This window comes from Pongo abelii, chromosome 13 (genome assembly GCF_028885655.2).
Source record: "Pongo abelii isolate AG06213 chromosome 13, NHGRI_mPonAbe1-v2.0_pri, whole genome shotgun sequence".
NCBI lineage: Eukaryota > Metazoa > Chordata > Mammalia > Primates > Hominidae > Pongo > Pongo abelii.
The window spans coordinates 78,693,325-78,708,474 of record NC_071998.2 but is presented as its reverse complement, the minus strand read 5'-3'; the positions used below and the strand labels follow the sequence as shown (position 1 = coordinate 78,708,474).

Below are 15,150 nucleotides of genomic sequence, written 5' to 3'. Positions count from 1 at the left end.
GGCGGTGCCTTGTTATCTTAAAATCATTCTGCATCCCTTCTCTTAATCCATCCCTTTTCAGCTCTTTCGAAACAATCCTAATCCTCAGGACTTTTCCATGCTGATTTTAACAGAAGCAGCAGACAGCCAGAGTTCCAGAGACATTAGGTGCAGGCCAGATGGGGTCAGAAAAGGGTCCACCTGGGATAACATGCCAGCCTTATGACAGGCTTCAAACAAATCCCTGATGAAACAGAATGTATCTTCAGGGCTTAAATATCAAGTTTATAAAAATAAATTATATAAATATGAAATAAAAACTGCCTGTGAAATACGTCTTCCTTTCCTGGATTTGGGAAGGTAGAGGCAGACAGGGAATGAAGCCAATTCACTGCCCAGCAGCCAGCACCATGGGTTTCTAACCAAGACCTGGGGAGGCAGGTCAAGAGCAGGCCCCATCTGGCCACTGCTGAGAGGCAGCCAGCCGAGCAGCAGGACGCCAGCCACGTGCAGCAGCGAGGAGAGGGGCCACGGCTTCCAGTTCACCAGTCACCTCGTCCAGACCACGGCACATAGGAAGCTGAGAGGCCCACACTCAACAACCCTGCCTCCTCTGAAGGATCCACCTGCGATGGCTGTCCGCTCCTGCAGGGAGCCCAGGACTCTGTCCTCAGGTGTCACTTATGTGTGATCATGAGGCTACAACTGGGACTTAGGTGATGACAAGGGGGACCCCAGAGGATACATGTCCAACAGGGACCCGGCACCCTGACTGCCACCCAGGCCTGCCCTGCCCTACATCTCATCCCCTCTCTCCCCAACAGCCTCTCCTCCACAGATGCCCCAACGCTGCCTGGCCCCATCCCCACCTCCTCTCCCTTGGACACCACTGCCAGCAGCAGGCCAGGTGACACCAGCCCAGATAGTGCCAGAGCCATCCTCACCCACAGTTCACCCATCTGCTTATCAGGGGAGACCAAGGCCCACCCACCAACTGGTGGGCTTTGGTCGAGCACCCCAGGGTCATGGACAACCCAGGGTCACTCAGATGCTCTGCTTTTGGAATCATGCTCAGAAAAAGGTCAGGGAAAGACAGGTCTGGAACTGGAAGGTCCAAGGTGATGAATGAACCAGTCGGGGCATGAGGACCCCAAAGGGGATGTCAGACACACATGACGTGCAGCCCAGCCCAACACTCTCATCTGTGAGGTCACTTGAACCTTTGCCAGCCCCACTCTGAAACCACCGTAGAATCAAAGCAGCTCTTACCTTAAATATCTTCAAGTTGTTCTGTGCCTCCTGCAGCAAACTCTTCAAGGCAAAGTGCATTCTCTGTTTGTTTCTAAACGGGAAAAAGTGTTAACATGCTTTGAAAGCAGCTGGAACTGACCTGTCCCTGCACACACACCTGCTTGTGGCTCAGAGGACATGCTGGGTACTCCCAGGGGCCGCTGGGAAACCCAGAGTCCAACTAGGTCCAAACAGTGACACTCTCCCCTCTCTACAGCCCCACCATGGGCTCCCTCCCCGGAGGGTCACAGACGCAGCTCCACAGCCTGACACGCACTCACCAGAGATGTGGGGGTTGGCCCTGACCCCGGACTTTCAGGAGATGTGAGGGACCCAACTGAGGCACGGGAGTGGGAACCCCACCAGCTGCATCACAGCCCAACCCGAGAGGGGTTAAGGGCTGCTATGCCTCCCTTGTTCCTCCTGCCGCAACTTCCAAAGGCTCAGGGGCAGCAGGAGACCTCTGACGGGCCACGAAGGGAGTGCCGGGAGCCAAGGAGAGGCTAGAGCCCCAGGGAGCCCTCGCCCTCCAAGTGAGGAGCTGCAAGGATGGCCTCCTCCCCCACCCCTCCTCCCCCACCCCACCCTTGACCCCAGAGGGAACCTCTGGAGGCCAAGCTGCCCATGCAAGCACGCGAGCCTGACCCTGCCAGTAGGGACAGTCCACAAGCACACATTCAGAAAGGCGTCCAGTATCCACGCACTCTAGCTGACTCCCAAAAGCCTGCATTCTGCAACATTCCAGGGAGGGTTCCCTACTTATGTTCTGACACGTTAATAAATTTTCAACAATGAATCTTTATTACTGAATGCTTCACAATTCACAGCCTTTAGGTGCACAGGGAAATCCACATGGGACCCACAGGTGAGGGCACCGCCAGCCTCACTGAAGCCATGGAGCGAGCGGTGTTGGTGCCACCTTCTGAACGAGTATTCCCAATGTTTGTGAACTTTTTAACTTCCAAAGACAACTCTGTGTTCGATCTTTGTTCCCGGAAGTTTGCAAGAGCATCTAACCAAAAGCACTGACATGATGACCAGGCACGCACTCAGAGGCAGTGCTGAGCACTGACAAAGGCAGAGGCACGAAATGAATGGCTGGAGGGCAGCAGGGGAGGAAAGAGGAAAGAAACTCACACAGTGGAGTGAGAAAAACCGGACTCACCAGAACAGCTCTGCAGTAACAGGGGTCCCAGGGAGGGAAAGGAGATTGGAAAGAGGAGCTGTGCTGATCAAAAAGGACAGCAAAGGCTCACAAATCTACATTGCTCTGTGGCCAAGGACTCTCTCCTGGGGGTGTGAGGGGGGGCGCCTGAGTTGGGGCAGGGCACTGCCATGAGTCCCAGGTCCCGCCTCCCTCCACCTGCTCCCACCCTCAGCCCTGCCAGCTCCCTCTGCTGCCCCTTTGGCCCCAAGGCCTGCTCGCTGGGCCCCCAGGCCCCACTGCGGACTGACCCTCCCCAGCTCCCAGCCACTACCGCCTTCCTGACCACAAAGGCTCCGGCCAGGATCGGACTCTGGGCTGCCCCAGGAGAGTAGTGTGCAGGATGCACAGCAAAGCTCGGAAGGCCGGGGAGCGTGGAGGCAGCGCCAAGGTGGGGAGCAGAGCCCAAGCACCTGATCAGAGGCTGCAAGCAGACCTTGCCGGGGCAGAAATGGCCACTGCAACAGCAGACTTTTTAATATCCACAGAGGAGGGAGAGATCAAAGGCACAAACAACCAGACTATGAGGGCCCAGAAGGATGGGGGTCAAGGCTGAGCACCAGTTGATTTCTGACATAAGTAGAAGACAAATCTGGTCACAATTCAGATGAGGAAACAACCAAAAGTGAGCAAGCACGTCAAACTGTGAGCACAGAGACAAGGCACGGAGCACAAAGCCCCAAGTGTCTACAGCACTGATGGCAAAAGAGAGCCCTGAAGACAGAACAGGGCCCTCCCTGCCTTCCTACCTCACGAAATACCCCCCACCAGGCACTGGCCCCCGCCCCACCCGTCTCCAGGGAACGTGACACAAGGGGGCAAAGGAGAAGTGTTCTCTTACCCTGAGTAGAGATCAAGGGGACAGTATTTGCTGATCTGCTTCCACTTCCCAGTTGCTACCTGTGAAAACACCAACAGGAAGGCATGAGGTGACTGGCGCTGGTGACTGCACTGTGCCAACTGAACACATAGAACAGCATCAGTGATGAAGACAATGAAGACGAGCTGCAGCCTTGCCCCGGAAAAGGTGCCACCACCTTTGCAGGTGCACATCACTAAGTGGGGGAGGGAGCCACTTGACTTCCATTCAAGGAAACCTTGGCCCCATCTGTGAGACATGATGTGGCGTGGCCCCCAGGCCAGCCCTTCACAGCAGCAGGGAAGAAAGTGGCAAACACCTCCAAATTACATGGCTAAATTTTGGTAATGAGAGTAACAAACCTTTAGAAGTTATAATATCCAGTAACAGGGAAGGTGTCCTTAACAAGAAATTTCATGTTGCCAGTGGGAAGATAAGTTGGCATAACATTTTGAAAGGCAACTTGCTGGTATCCACCAAACTTTAAAATGTTTATGTCCCCTGACTCAGCAAATCTACAAGGAACCTAGAAGAACTAGCACAGGGCAAAAAGGTACAGAGACAAGAATGTCCACTGCGGCCTTACTGCTAATAGCAAACCCTGAAACCAAGAGAGACACTCATCAGTAGGGAAATGACTAAATAAATCACAGCTCATCCACTAGTGGGGCCAGCACACAGCAAACAATTTATTGAATGAAGAAATGCATAAATGATATGCAGCCACTGCCACAAAGAGGCAGAGTTAAAAGTCACCAAAATTTGTTCAAGGAAAAAAGCAACTGGCAGAACAATGGATATAGTGTAATGTCAATTTTGCTTAAAAAAAAAAAAAAAGCTTATGTGCAAATATCCATGCATATATCCAAATATGCACTGAAAAAGCCCAAAGAATATATCACAAACAATCCTCAAGGATTAAGTGAAAAAAGCAATTAGACAAAGTACATATGGCATGATCCCATTTTTGCTTTGTAAGGGTGTGTGTGTGCACGTACAGGCATATAAACATTAGAACATGTGGACGGAGATCACTTCATTTCCACCTGAATTACATGCATATTTTTGTGGGCACAGGAAGAAGTCTGGAAAGATATGCAAATATATCTGAAATATGAGTTACCTGGGAAGGCAGGTAATCCAATTCATGCCATGTCATATGTTACCAGTTATATGAGCAGGTAGTGCTTTATAGCAAAATGTATTTCTTAAACATCTGTCACATATGTTGAAAGTGAATGGTGACCATGAAAATCGCATCCCAAGGGGCATGGCTCACATACCGTCTTTCCCCTAAGAGCTTAGATAGTAATCACACCACAAAGAAAAGAAGGGGTGATGTTGGTGAAATAGTGGAGCAATGACCTCCAGAAATTCTCTCCTCTGTAAAGGCAATCAGAAAACTGGTTAAAAAAAAAAGTCAGAATCAAAAAGTTTTGAACTCTGGAAATTGACCATAGACTTGCAACAATCCAGGAAGCATTTATTCAAGAAAAACAGCTAAATCTAAGCAAGATCAGTGAGCTTGTTGGCACTTTAAATGCCCTATTCCCATCCCTGTATCTCTAGCTCCAAGGTTCGGAACCTTGAAAACGAACAGCCGCAATCACAGTGAAAACCAGCTGCCCAGTAGCCACAGAAGACGCAGATGAGGGCAGGACATCTCCAAAGCCTCGTTCTCTGACAATCACTTATTTGACCTGTCTCTGGGTTCCCGGAAAAATCACACTTGCAAGGCTGTCTTCACTGACCTGGCTCAGAATTCACCTGTGCAGGAGGCCTTTTCCCCATGGGTATTTGTCAAAAACATTTAAAGGCAATTGTTTAACTTCATGGTTTCCTTGGAAGGTGAATAAAAGGGCAAATAGGATAACCAAAGCTAAAAAGAAAAAGCTGAGTAACAAGATGTACACAGAGACTCTGAAAGCTCCAACGTACACCTAGGAATCTAGAAAGTCATGGAAAGACTCAGAAAAGACCTGAGAAGGCCCTAAGCTCTCACCTGAGCTGATCTGAGGCTCCATGGAAGTGAAGGCTAAGGCAAAGTTATCAACCATCCTAGTCAGTATTGAGTGGGCCCCAACACACAAACAGAGCCCCTCAGCAAAGACTAGGAGACTTATTCATTCTGGAATGCCTGCCATTTAAGAAAATGTCTATTGACCCACTAGCTGCCCACTAAGCTAACTGAGCAGACTTTACTGGCCACATATGACAAAGAATACAGACTTCACAAAATTAGTGCAGAAAAGTCCCTAAACAAACAGTAACGACTACAAGAAGCAGCAATAAAAAGTCCTGGAGAGGGAGTAGAATCTAATTCCAGAGGGGCCACATTATATTATTTCAAATGCCCACTTTCAACCTATCATCACAAAACATGCAAAGAAACAAGAAAGTATTGCCCATATACAAGAAAAAAAGCAATCACTAGACTGCCCTGAGGAAGCCCAGACACTGGACTTACTAGACAAAGACTTCAATCAACTATTTTAAATATGCTTAGAGCTAAAGGAAACTAGGGACAAAGAACTAAAAGGAACAAGGAGAATAATGTCTCAACAAATAGAGAATATCAACAGAGAGGTAGAAATTATAAAAAGGAACCAAAAAGAAATTCTGGCCGGGCATGGTGGCTCACACCTGTAATCCCAGCATTTTGGGAGGCTGAGGTAGGCGGAGTGCCCAAGCTGAGGCGTTCGAGACCAGCCTGGGCAACATGGTAAAACCCTGTCCTACAAAAAATTCAAAAACTAGCTGGGCATGGTGGGGTGCGCCTGTAGTCCCAGCTACTTGGTGGGGGCTGAAGCAGGAAGATGGCTTGAGTTCAGGGGGTCAAGGCTGCAGTGAGTCATGTTCACGCCACTGCAGTCCACTCTGGGTGACAGAGCAAGACCCTGTCTAAAAAGAAAAAAAAGAAAGAAAGAAATTCTTTAGTTGAAAAGTACAGTAACTAAAATGCAAAAGTAACTAGAGGGACTCAAGAACAGACTTGAGTAGGCAGAAGAGAAAATCGTTGAATTTTAGGATAAAGACCAAGAGATCTACACCTAGACACACCATAATCAAACTGTCACAGGACAAAGACAAAGAGAGAATCTTAAAAAGCAAAAAGAGAGAAGTGGCTCATCCCATACAAAGCACCTTCCCTAAGATTAACAGCTGATTCCTCATTAGAAACCATGGAGGCCAGGAGGAGGCAGGATCATGACATATCCTCAGTGCTAAAAGAAAGATTGCCATCCAAGAATTCTGTATCTACCAAGACTATCCTTTGAAAATGAAGGAGAAATTAAGACATTGCCAAATAAACCATAACTAAAAGAATTTGTTGCTAGAAAACCTACCCTACAAGAATTACTAAAGGGAGTCCTTTGGCAGAAATAAAGGATACTAGATAGTAACTCAAATCCACAGGAAGAAATAAAGAGTATCAGTAAAGGTAACTACATAGGCAAATATAAAAGAAGGTACAAACATATTTTGTAATTCTTGTTCCTCTATATAATTTAAGAGACAACTGCATAAAGTAATAATTACAAATCTGTATCACCCAGAATATGATGTAGAAACATCTAATTTGTATCCCAATAACAGCACAAAGGTTGGGGGAGGGAGCAAAGCTTTAGAGGAGCAAAACTTTGTCTATGATTGAAATGGAGTTGGTATTAACCTGAACTAGACTGTTTAGGTCATTATGTTAAATTAACACTCAGAGCAACGAGACAGAAAGTCAACAAGAATGAAGGCTTGAACAACACTATGAACCAACTAGACCGAACACATCTATAGAAAATCCACTCAGCAACAGCAGGTTACACATTCTGCCCAAGCAAACATGGAACAGTCTTGAGGAAGAACCTTATGTTAAACCACAAAACAAGTCTCAATACATTTTAAGAGTGAAATCATGCAAACAATGTTCTCCAAATACAGTGGAATGAAACTAGAAATCAGTAACAAAAGAAAATTTGACTCACAAATATGTAAAAAGTAAACACTCCTAATTATCAGTTGGTCAAAGAAGAAAGCAAAAGACAAATCAGAGAATGAATTAAGATAAAATGAAAACACAACATACCAAAATGTATGGGATGAAGAGAAAGCAGTTACTTAAAGATTTATTAGAAGAATAATCTTAAATGAATAACCTAACTTTCTACAATAAAAAGCTAGAGGCCGGGCACGGTGGCTCACGCCTGTAATCCCAGCACTTTGGGAGGCCAAGGCGGGTGGATCACGAGGTCAGGAGATTGAAACCATCCTGGCTAACACGGTGAAACCCCATCTCTACTAAAAATACAAAAAATTAGCCGGACATGATGGCGGGCGCCTATAGTCCCAGCTACTCACTGCACTCCAGCCTGGGTGACAGAGCGAGACTCCACCTCAAAAAAAATTAAAAAATAAAATTAGAAAAAGAATAACACATTAAGCCCAATCCAAGCACAGGGAAGGAAACAGTAAAGATTAAAGTGAAGACAAATGAAATAGAAAATGGGGGAGAGTGGAGCAGAAAACTGAATAAAACCAAAAGTTGTTTCTTTGAAAAGATCAACAAATATGACACAATCCTTTGGCTAGACCAAGGAAAAAGAGACAGAAACCAAATTACTAAAGTCAGATATGAAAGAAGGGGACACTACTACTGACCTGTATGCCATCAAATTAGATGAAAATGGACAAATTCCTAGTAACACACAACTACCAAAAAAACCCACTCAGGAAATAGAGAATCTCAACAGATTGGTAACAAGAGACTGAATCAGTAATCAAAAATCTTCTAACAAAGAAAATCCCAGGACCAAATGCCTTCACTAGTGAATTCTACCAAACATTTCAAGAAGAATCAATACCAATACTGAAACTCTTTCAAAAAACTGGAAAGTGAAAAGAAAATAATTCCTAACTCATTCCATGAAGCCAGTTATTACACTAGTACCAAAGCCAGACATCACTAGAAAACTATACACCAACATCCCTTATGATTCAAAAACCCTCAACAAAAAACTAGCAAACTGAATTCAGCAGCATATAAAAGTATTATACACCATGAGCAACTGGGATTTATCCCAGAAATGCAAGGTTGGTCCAACATGTGAAAATCAATGTAATATACCATATTCATAGAAAGAGGAAGACACCTTGCTTTGAAGTGATAAAAATGTCAGCAACTAGATAGAAGTGGTGATTGTACAACCTTGTGAAGAGACTAAAACTGAATTATATATTTAAAAGAGTGAATCTGGTGAACACAGGCCGGGCACAGTGGCTCACGCCAGCACTTTGGGAAGCCAAGGCAGGTGGACTGCTTGAGTCCAGGAGGTGGAGGCTGCAGTGAGTATGATTGCATCACTGCACTCCAGCCTGACAGGGTGACAGAGACCCTGTCTCTAAATTTAAAAAATAAAAAAGGTGAACATGAATCACTTTGTGAAATAAAATGTCAACTAAAAATATCCATATTTTCTTTTACTCTTCTGAAAACTGTTTGTGTCCATGCCTCAGCCCAGATCCCCAGCGTGCAGCTAGAGTAGCCCACAGCTGGGCATTGGTTCTCACCTTGAGGTGCTGGTGCATGCAGTATCGACAGACCTTATGCTTCATCTCATGCGTGACATCACTCGAGAAAGGAATAAACCCACATTTTGGCTGTAAAATAAACAAATAAGGAGGAAAAATATTTAGGAAGAAATCACATACCTCTAAATAGACATCACTGACTACAAGATAATGAGTGCAGCAAGATAATTAGGCATAAATGGCCCCAGAAGCTGTTTTCATTTGCACCTCCCAGTGGGAACAACACTTCCTGCATCAGATCACACAAACATCTCTGCTAGAGGACCCACGGCTGGAACTCTCACTGAGGAGCATCAGTGGTGCCTCTACACTAGCTCAACACAAGCACAACACACAGTAGCTTCGTGCTTTCATTCAAGAATGTGACTGCAAGACTCTAGGAGTAGAGATGGACCCAGTGCTCCCAGCTCCAAGTAGCAGAACCATTGTTCCCGCTGACACTAGCACATGGCCCGACAGGGGCCCATCTGATAGTTGCTAGGCTCCCAGAAGGTCAAGGAAGCCCCAATGCCCTCTAAAAGCTGCAGCCTCTGAGCATACACGACACACAGGCCTGTGCTGAGCCTTGGGCACTGGAGATGGTGGCTGGGGAAGCAGAATATCCACCCACAAGTGAGGAGGATCAGGAGGCATGAGCTCAGGCCAGGAGTGTGACCCAGAAATTGCTGCCTTAGAGTTGGAGAAGGGGAACAAAGGCCAGGATGTGTGAGGCAGCTTCCTGAGGGACCCTGACAGCCACCCCCGACATAGGAAGCAGAGAGCTGAAGCAAAGGGACCCCTGGCCCATCCAGCCCCCACTGCCTGGCACTAGAGAAATTCAAGACTCCTGGCCATGACACACCAGTGCCTCTGAGGGTCACACTGGCCTTTGTGCCTCCAGGAAAATCCGTCCTGAGCAGGATAGAGAGCTCCCCAGTCTACAGGGCAACCTGCAGATGGGGCTCCTGCAGCACAGCAAACAGCAGCCAAGCACCAAGCAGGCATGGCCAGCAGGGAGGGGCACAGAGGAAGAACCCAGGGGACCCTGGCAAGCTGTGCCCTCTGATGAAAACGAGTCGGGGGACCCAACATGCTTCCCTCTGGTGACCCTCAACCAGGGCTTGTTTTAGCCCAGGCATGCAGAGTGGGTGGGGTCTTCTATCATGAGCTACCAGGAATGAGCCTCAACCTGGGATCTGGGAGCCATGGCAGGAGCCAGAACGCAGGCGGGGGCTGTGGAAGGAGAGAAACAAGTGGAGTTTCCAGGAGCCAAGGGTGCCTACCACTCACTTCAGTGGGAACTGGAACCCAAGGCATGTGACTCTCGGACTTACTACCCAGGACTGACCTCTCCCCTTTACCCACACCATCTGCCCCTCGACAGGTCACCTTAATCTCTACACACAGAATCGGCCGGTGCTCTGCAAAGCGGTAGGTTTGGAGTCTGGTTAAATTAGGAAGGCACATAGCGTAACCACTGAGAGTATCCAGGTCCTTGTCACAGCGAGACTCTGGAAAACAGAGCAAGGGTCACACAGAGCAAGGTCAGTGAGAGAGATGAGATGATCCCTGCCCAAAACAGGCCCCGCCTTGTCCCTGGTTCCAGGGGGCATCTCTGTACCTGATGAAAACCTCATGTTTCCCCGGGGATTGTGGGACACACACAGTAACAACGTGGTTTAGGTCAGGCAAGGTGGCTCACACCTGTTATCCCAGCACTTTGGGGGCCGAGGCAGGTGGATCATGAGGTCAGGAGTTCGAGACTAGCCTGGCCAACATAGTGAAACCCCATCTCTACTAAAAATACAAAAATTAGCCGGGCATGGTGGCACGTGCCTATAGTCCCAGCTACTCGGGAGGCTGAAGCAGGAGAATTGCTTGAACCCTAGAGATGGAGGTTGTGGTGAGCCAAGATCGTGCTACTGCACTCCAGCCTGGGCAACAGAGCAAGACTGTCTCAAAAAAAAAAAAAAAAAAAGGCGGGCACGGTGGCTCACACCTGGAATCCCAGCACTTTGGGAGGCCAAAGTGGGCAGATCGTGAGGTCAAGAGATCAAGACCATCTTGGCCAACATGGTGAAACCCCGTCTCTACTAAAAATACAAAAAATTAGCTGGGCGTGGTGGCATGCACCTGTAACCCCAGCTACTCAGGAGGCATAGGCAGGAGAATCGCTTGAACCAGAGAGGCAGAGGGGGTTGCAGTGAGCCCAGATCGTGCACCACTGCACTCCCACCTAGCGAAGGAGCGAGACTCCATCTCAAAAAAACCCCAAAAACAAAAACAAAAACAAACTTGGTTTATGTAGGGGGTAGCTTCAGGCCTTATGGTATCGGCTCAAACTCTGGAGAGGCTGGAGACTGCAGTCAGCCACACCGATGGTCAGCCATGTCGACGTGCCTGAGCCCTAGTGAAAACTCTGGACAACAATGCCTGGTGAGCTTCCTGGTGGGCACACTCCATATGGGAGAGTGAATACTGCCCACACCACCCGAGGAGAGGACCCTGAAGCTCATGCCAGGTCTCTCCCGGACCCCACCCCTGCACCTCTCCCCTTGGCTGGTCCCATCTTTATCCTTTTCCTGCAATAAATCATAACCATGAGTAAAACAGTGAGTTATGTTGGTCCTTCTAGCGTATTATCAATCCTGAGGGTGGTCTTGTGGATGGTCCCCTAATTCCACAACACCCACCCTTAGCCCAGGAACTTGAAGAGGCAGGGGCTTCAGGCTCTACCTTCTCTCACATCTAGGCCCTTCCCGGTCCCCAGTGCACCAATATTTCCCCAGCACCAGATCTGCTGGAACCCGTGGTGTGGACAGAACCAAACAAGCCTGGGCTCCAGGCACCCCAGAGACAGGCTTTCCTCCTTTAACATAATGAGCCTTACTCCAAGTCTGGTTCTTATCACTGTGGCGTGATAAACCTCCCACGGTTGTTATGAAATGGCAGGCTGAGCAGCAGAGCAGTTGCAGACAGCACCCTGGAGCCGGGCTCAGACTGCATTCACCAAGAGGAAGAACTGGAGCCTAGCCACTGTCCTGTGGCGTTCCTGCCTCCCCAGCCTTTCCTGCAGTGTGAAGCCCATTCCTCCCTGCCCCAGCCAGAGACTGCAGACCCAGAGAATGGTTTGCCTTCATTTTCCAAATCAAATCAGGAAAAAATTTTATACTGGCCAATTCCACACCCTCATTGCCTGGCTGTGCTCCGGGCAGAGGCATTTCCACCCCCAACTCATGAAATTTATCTCTTTGATCACTGACTGAAAAAAAAGCTTTGACCTGATTCCTGTCATAAGGCCACCAGCAAGTGCAGAAAAGGGAGTGGGTGGGGATGGAGGAGAAAGGGAGAGGCGAAGGGATGGGAGGGGATTGGGGAAGGACAGCATGAGGATGGGGAAGGTGATACCACAGAAGGCCCCTGGATTCCCTGTTCCTCAGAAGGACACAGACCTAGCCTAGACTCCAGTTGGGGGCAGCTCCCAGGGCTGCAGACCCTCCTGGGCCAGGCCCTCCCTCCTGAAGCTCACCTCGGTTTCCTTTTGCCTCTCCCAGGCCTCTGGGAACCCTTCCTGTTCCTAGGTCTGCCCCAGACCCTCCACCTCCAGCTCCTCCCTCATGTTGTTTTCTGTGGTATTAATTCGTTCTTTTTTGTTTGTTTGTTTGTTTGAGACGGAGTCTCACTCTGTCACCTGGGGTTGGAGTACAGTGGCGTGATCTCAGCTAACTGAAATCTCTGCCTCCTGGGTTCCAGAGATTCTCCTGCCTCAACTTCCCGAGTAGCTGGGATTACAGGTGCCCACCACTACGCCCAGCTAATTTTTGTACATATATATATATTTTGTTTGTTTGTTTTAGTAGAGAAGGTGTTTCACCATGTTGGTCAGGCTGGTCTCGAACTCCTGACCTCAGGTGACCTGCCTGCCTCAGCCTCCCAAAGTGCTGGGATTACAGGCAAGAGCCACCGCACCTGCCTTTACTGGTTCTTCATCACATATTCTGTGCAGTGCTGTGGTTTTCTGATACAGAGAATTGTATCCATGAGCTCCCAGGATTTCTATCCCTGATAATGAAGTTTCTGGCAGAAGAATTACTGAAAACTGGCTGGTCGCAGTGGCTCACGCCTATAATCCCAGCACTTTGGGAGGCCGAGGTGGGCGGATCATGAGGTCAGGAGATCAAGACCATCCTGGCTAACACGGTGAAACCCCATCTCTATTAAAAATACAAAAAATTAGCCGAGCATGGTGGTAGGCGCCTGTAGTCCCAGCTACTCGGGAGGCTGAGGCAGAAGAATGGTGTGAACCTGGGAAGTGGAGCTTGCAGTGAGCTGAGATCGCACCACTGCACTCCTGCCTGGGTGACAGAGTGAGACTCCATCTCAAAAAAAAAAAAAAAGGATTACTGAAAACTGCATATACCTAACATGGGTAATCATTTCAAACACTTTTCAAATGGAATATTTTAAATTACAAACAATATTTGTAAGTTAAACACCCTTACCTGGTCTTTCAGATTGTATCTTTAAACAAAGCTGTTTCACAAACTCTAAAGGTAGCTGAACGACTTCCTGTAAGAAAATACATGAAATTCTCAGTGTGAATTGCACAATGACATGAACACAATGCCACAGAACTGCATGCCTAAAAACAGTTGAGCTGTTGGTTTTTATGTTATGTGTAATTTATAATATTTTTTAAAGTTTATTGCTTAAAAAAAAATCAGTGTGTGGATTTTGGGAATAAAAGCTGCTCTATTATTTTCAGGACATGTCCAGGTTAAATAGAGACACCAACATTTCACTGCAATCAGGGTGGCCAGCTCTCAGAATGGCTGGGCCCACGGTGGTGACCAGCCTCAAAGCCAGCTTCTCTCGCCACAAAGCACCCCTTCCGAGCCCCTTTCCGGTCTTTACAGCATTTATGGACCCAGAGCAGTTCTTAGACCACATAGAAGACCCTTACTGACCACTCAGACAACCTGAGGACCTCAGGCTTCCACCTGAGGAGCAGCTCAGCATCTGAAGAATCACTTATCTCAGGAAGATGGCCTGTGCCTCCTCAGCCCTGGAGGACGCGGTGTAACCAATGCCCAGCATTGCCCTCCACATGGCTCTTCTGTGCAGTTTCCCAAATGAAAGGTTTTTATTTAAGCCACATGCTTACCATCTTCCCCGTCCTCTCGTGTTTCTAGGGTGGCAGAATTGTGACTTCTGAAAAAGTCCCAAAGGGACACAGGAGATCTGCTAGGCTAAGAATGCTGGGATCCTGCCCACAGAGACCATGCCTTCCCCACCCTGTGCCATCACACCCATGCCCCTCCACCACCACCCCTGTCCATTCCCAGTTTGCTGTGAGTTTCACTTGTGATTTGCCATTTACCTAAACATGCTATAAATTAACAAAATATGACTTACTACAAACTTAGCACAGAATTAGGTAAGGTGACACAATGGACAAGAGTGGGGAATGTAAACATTAGAAAATTTGTAAATTGAGGCCAAGAGCATTGGCTCACGCCTGTAATCCCAGCACTTTGGGAGGCTGAGGTGGGTGGATCACAAGGTCAGGATTTCAAGACCAGCCTGACCAACATGGTGAAACCCCGTCTCTACTAAAAATACAAAATTAGCTGGGTGTGGTGGTGCACGCCTGTAGTCTCAGCTACTCAGGAGGCTGAGGCAGGAGAATTGCTTGAACCCGGGAGGCGGAGGTTGCAGTGAGCTGAGATCACGCCACTCCAGCCTGGGCAACAGAGCAAGAATTTGTCTCAAAAACAAAAACAAGAAAAAAAGAAAATTCGTAAATTGGATCATCTCAAGAAGTCCAAGTTCTGGCTCCACTTCAAAGAAAGCAAAAGCACAAAAGGCACGGATGCTGACTCTGGATGCCTCGCGTGTGAGAACCATCACCCAGAACCACACAAGGCCCTCACTCTGCCTTGGCCCCCACTCCACAGCACATATGGCTGGGAGATACAGCAGCCACACAAGTCTCAGGTCCACATACAGGGCAACGACCCTCCACACTGCTGTCTGCCCACGCATGGCCTGAACTCACAGTCACCCAGGTGAAAAGCAGACCTGGGTGGTTTATTTCCAACAGCTGTAAATCATTGATTTTATGATATGCATATCTGTGTTTAAAGTCAAAATAAAATGCTGGCCTGGTGCAGTGGCTCACACCTATAATCCCAGCACTTTGGGAGGATAAGGCGGGCTGATCACTTGAGCCCAAGAGTTCGAGACCAGCCTGCCC

The 15,150-nt window shown here is 48.0% G+C and overlaps 1 protein-coding gene across 1 annotated transcript in view; it reads right to left on the bottom strand.

Annotated features, from left to right (window-relative positions):
* Positions 1-15,150, bottom strand: part of IPPK (inositol-pentakisphosphate 2-kinase) — a 62,637-nt gene that overhangs the window by 30,531 nt on the left and 16,956 nt on the right. Inside the window, exons 4-8 of the mRNA XM_002819957.6 lie at positions 13,397-13,463; positions 10,284-10,405; positions 8,895-8,984; positions 3,315-3,373; positions 1,249-1,321 (exon numbers count right to left, since the gene is read on the bottom strand). Of these exons, the coding sequence (XP_002820003.4) occupies positions 1,249-1,321; positions 3,315-3,373; positions 8,895-8,984; positions 10,284-10,405; positions 13,397-13,463 (411 nt within the window). The remainder of the gene's footprint in view (positions 1-1,248; positions 1,322-3,314; positions 3,374-8,894; positions 8,985-10,283; positions 10,406-13,396; positions 13,464-15,150) is intronic.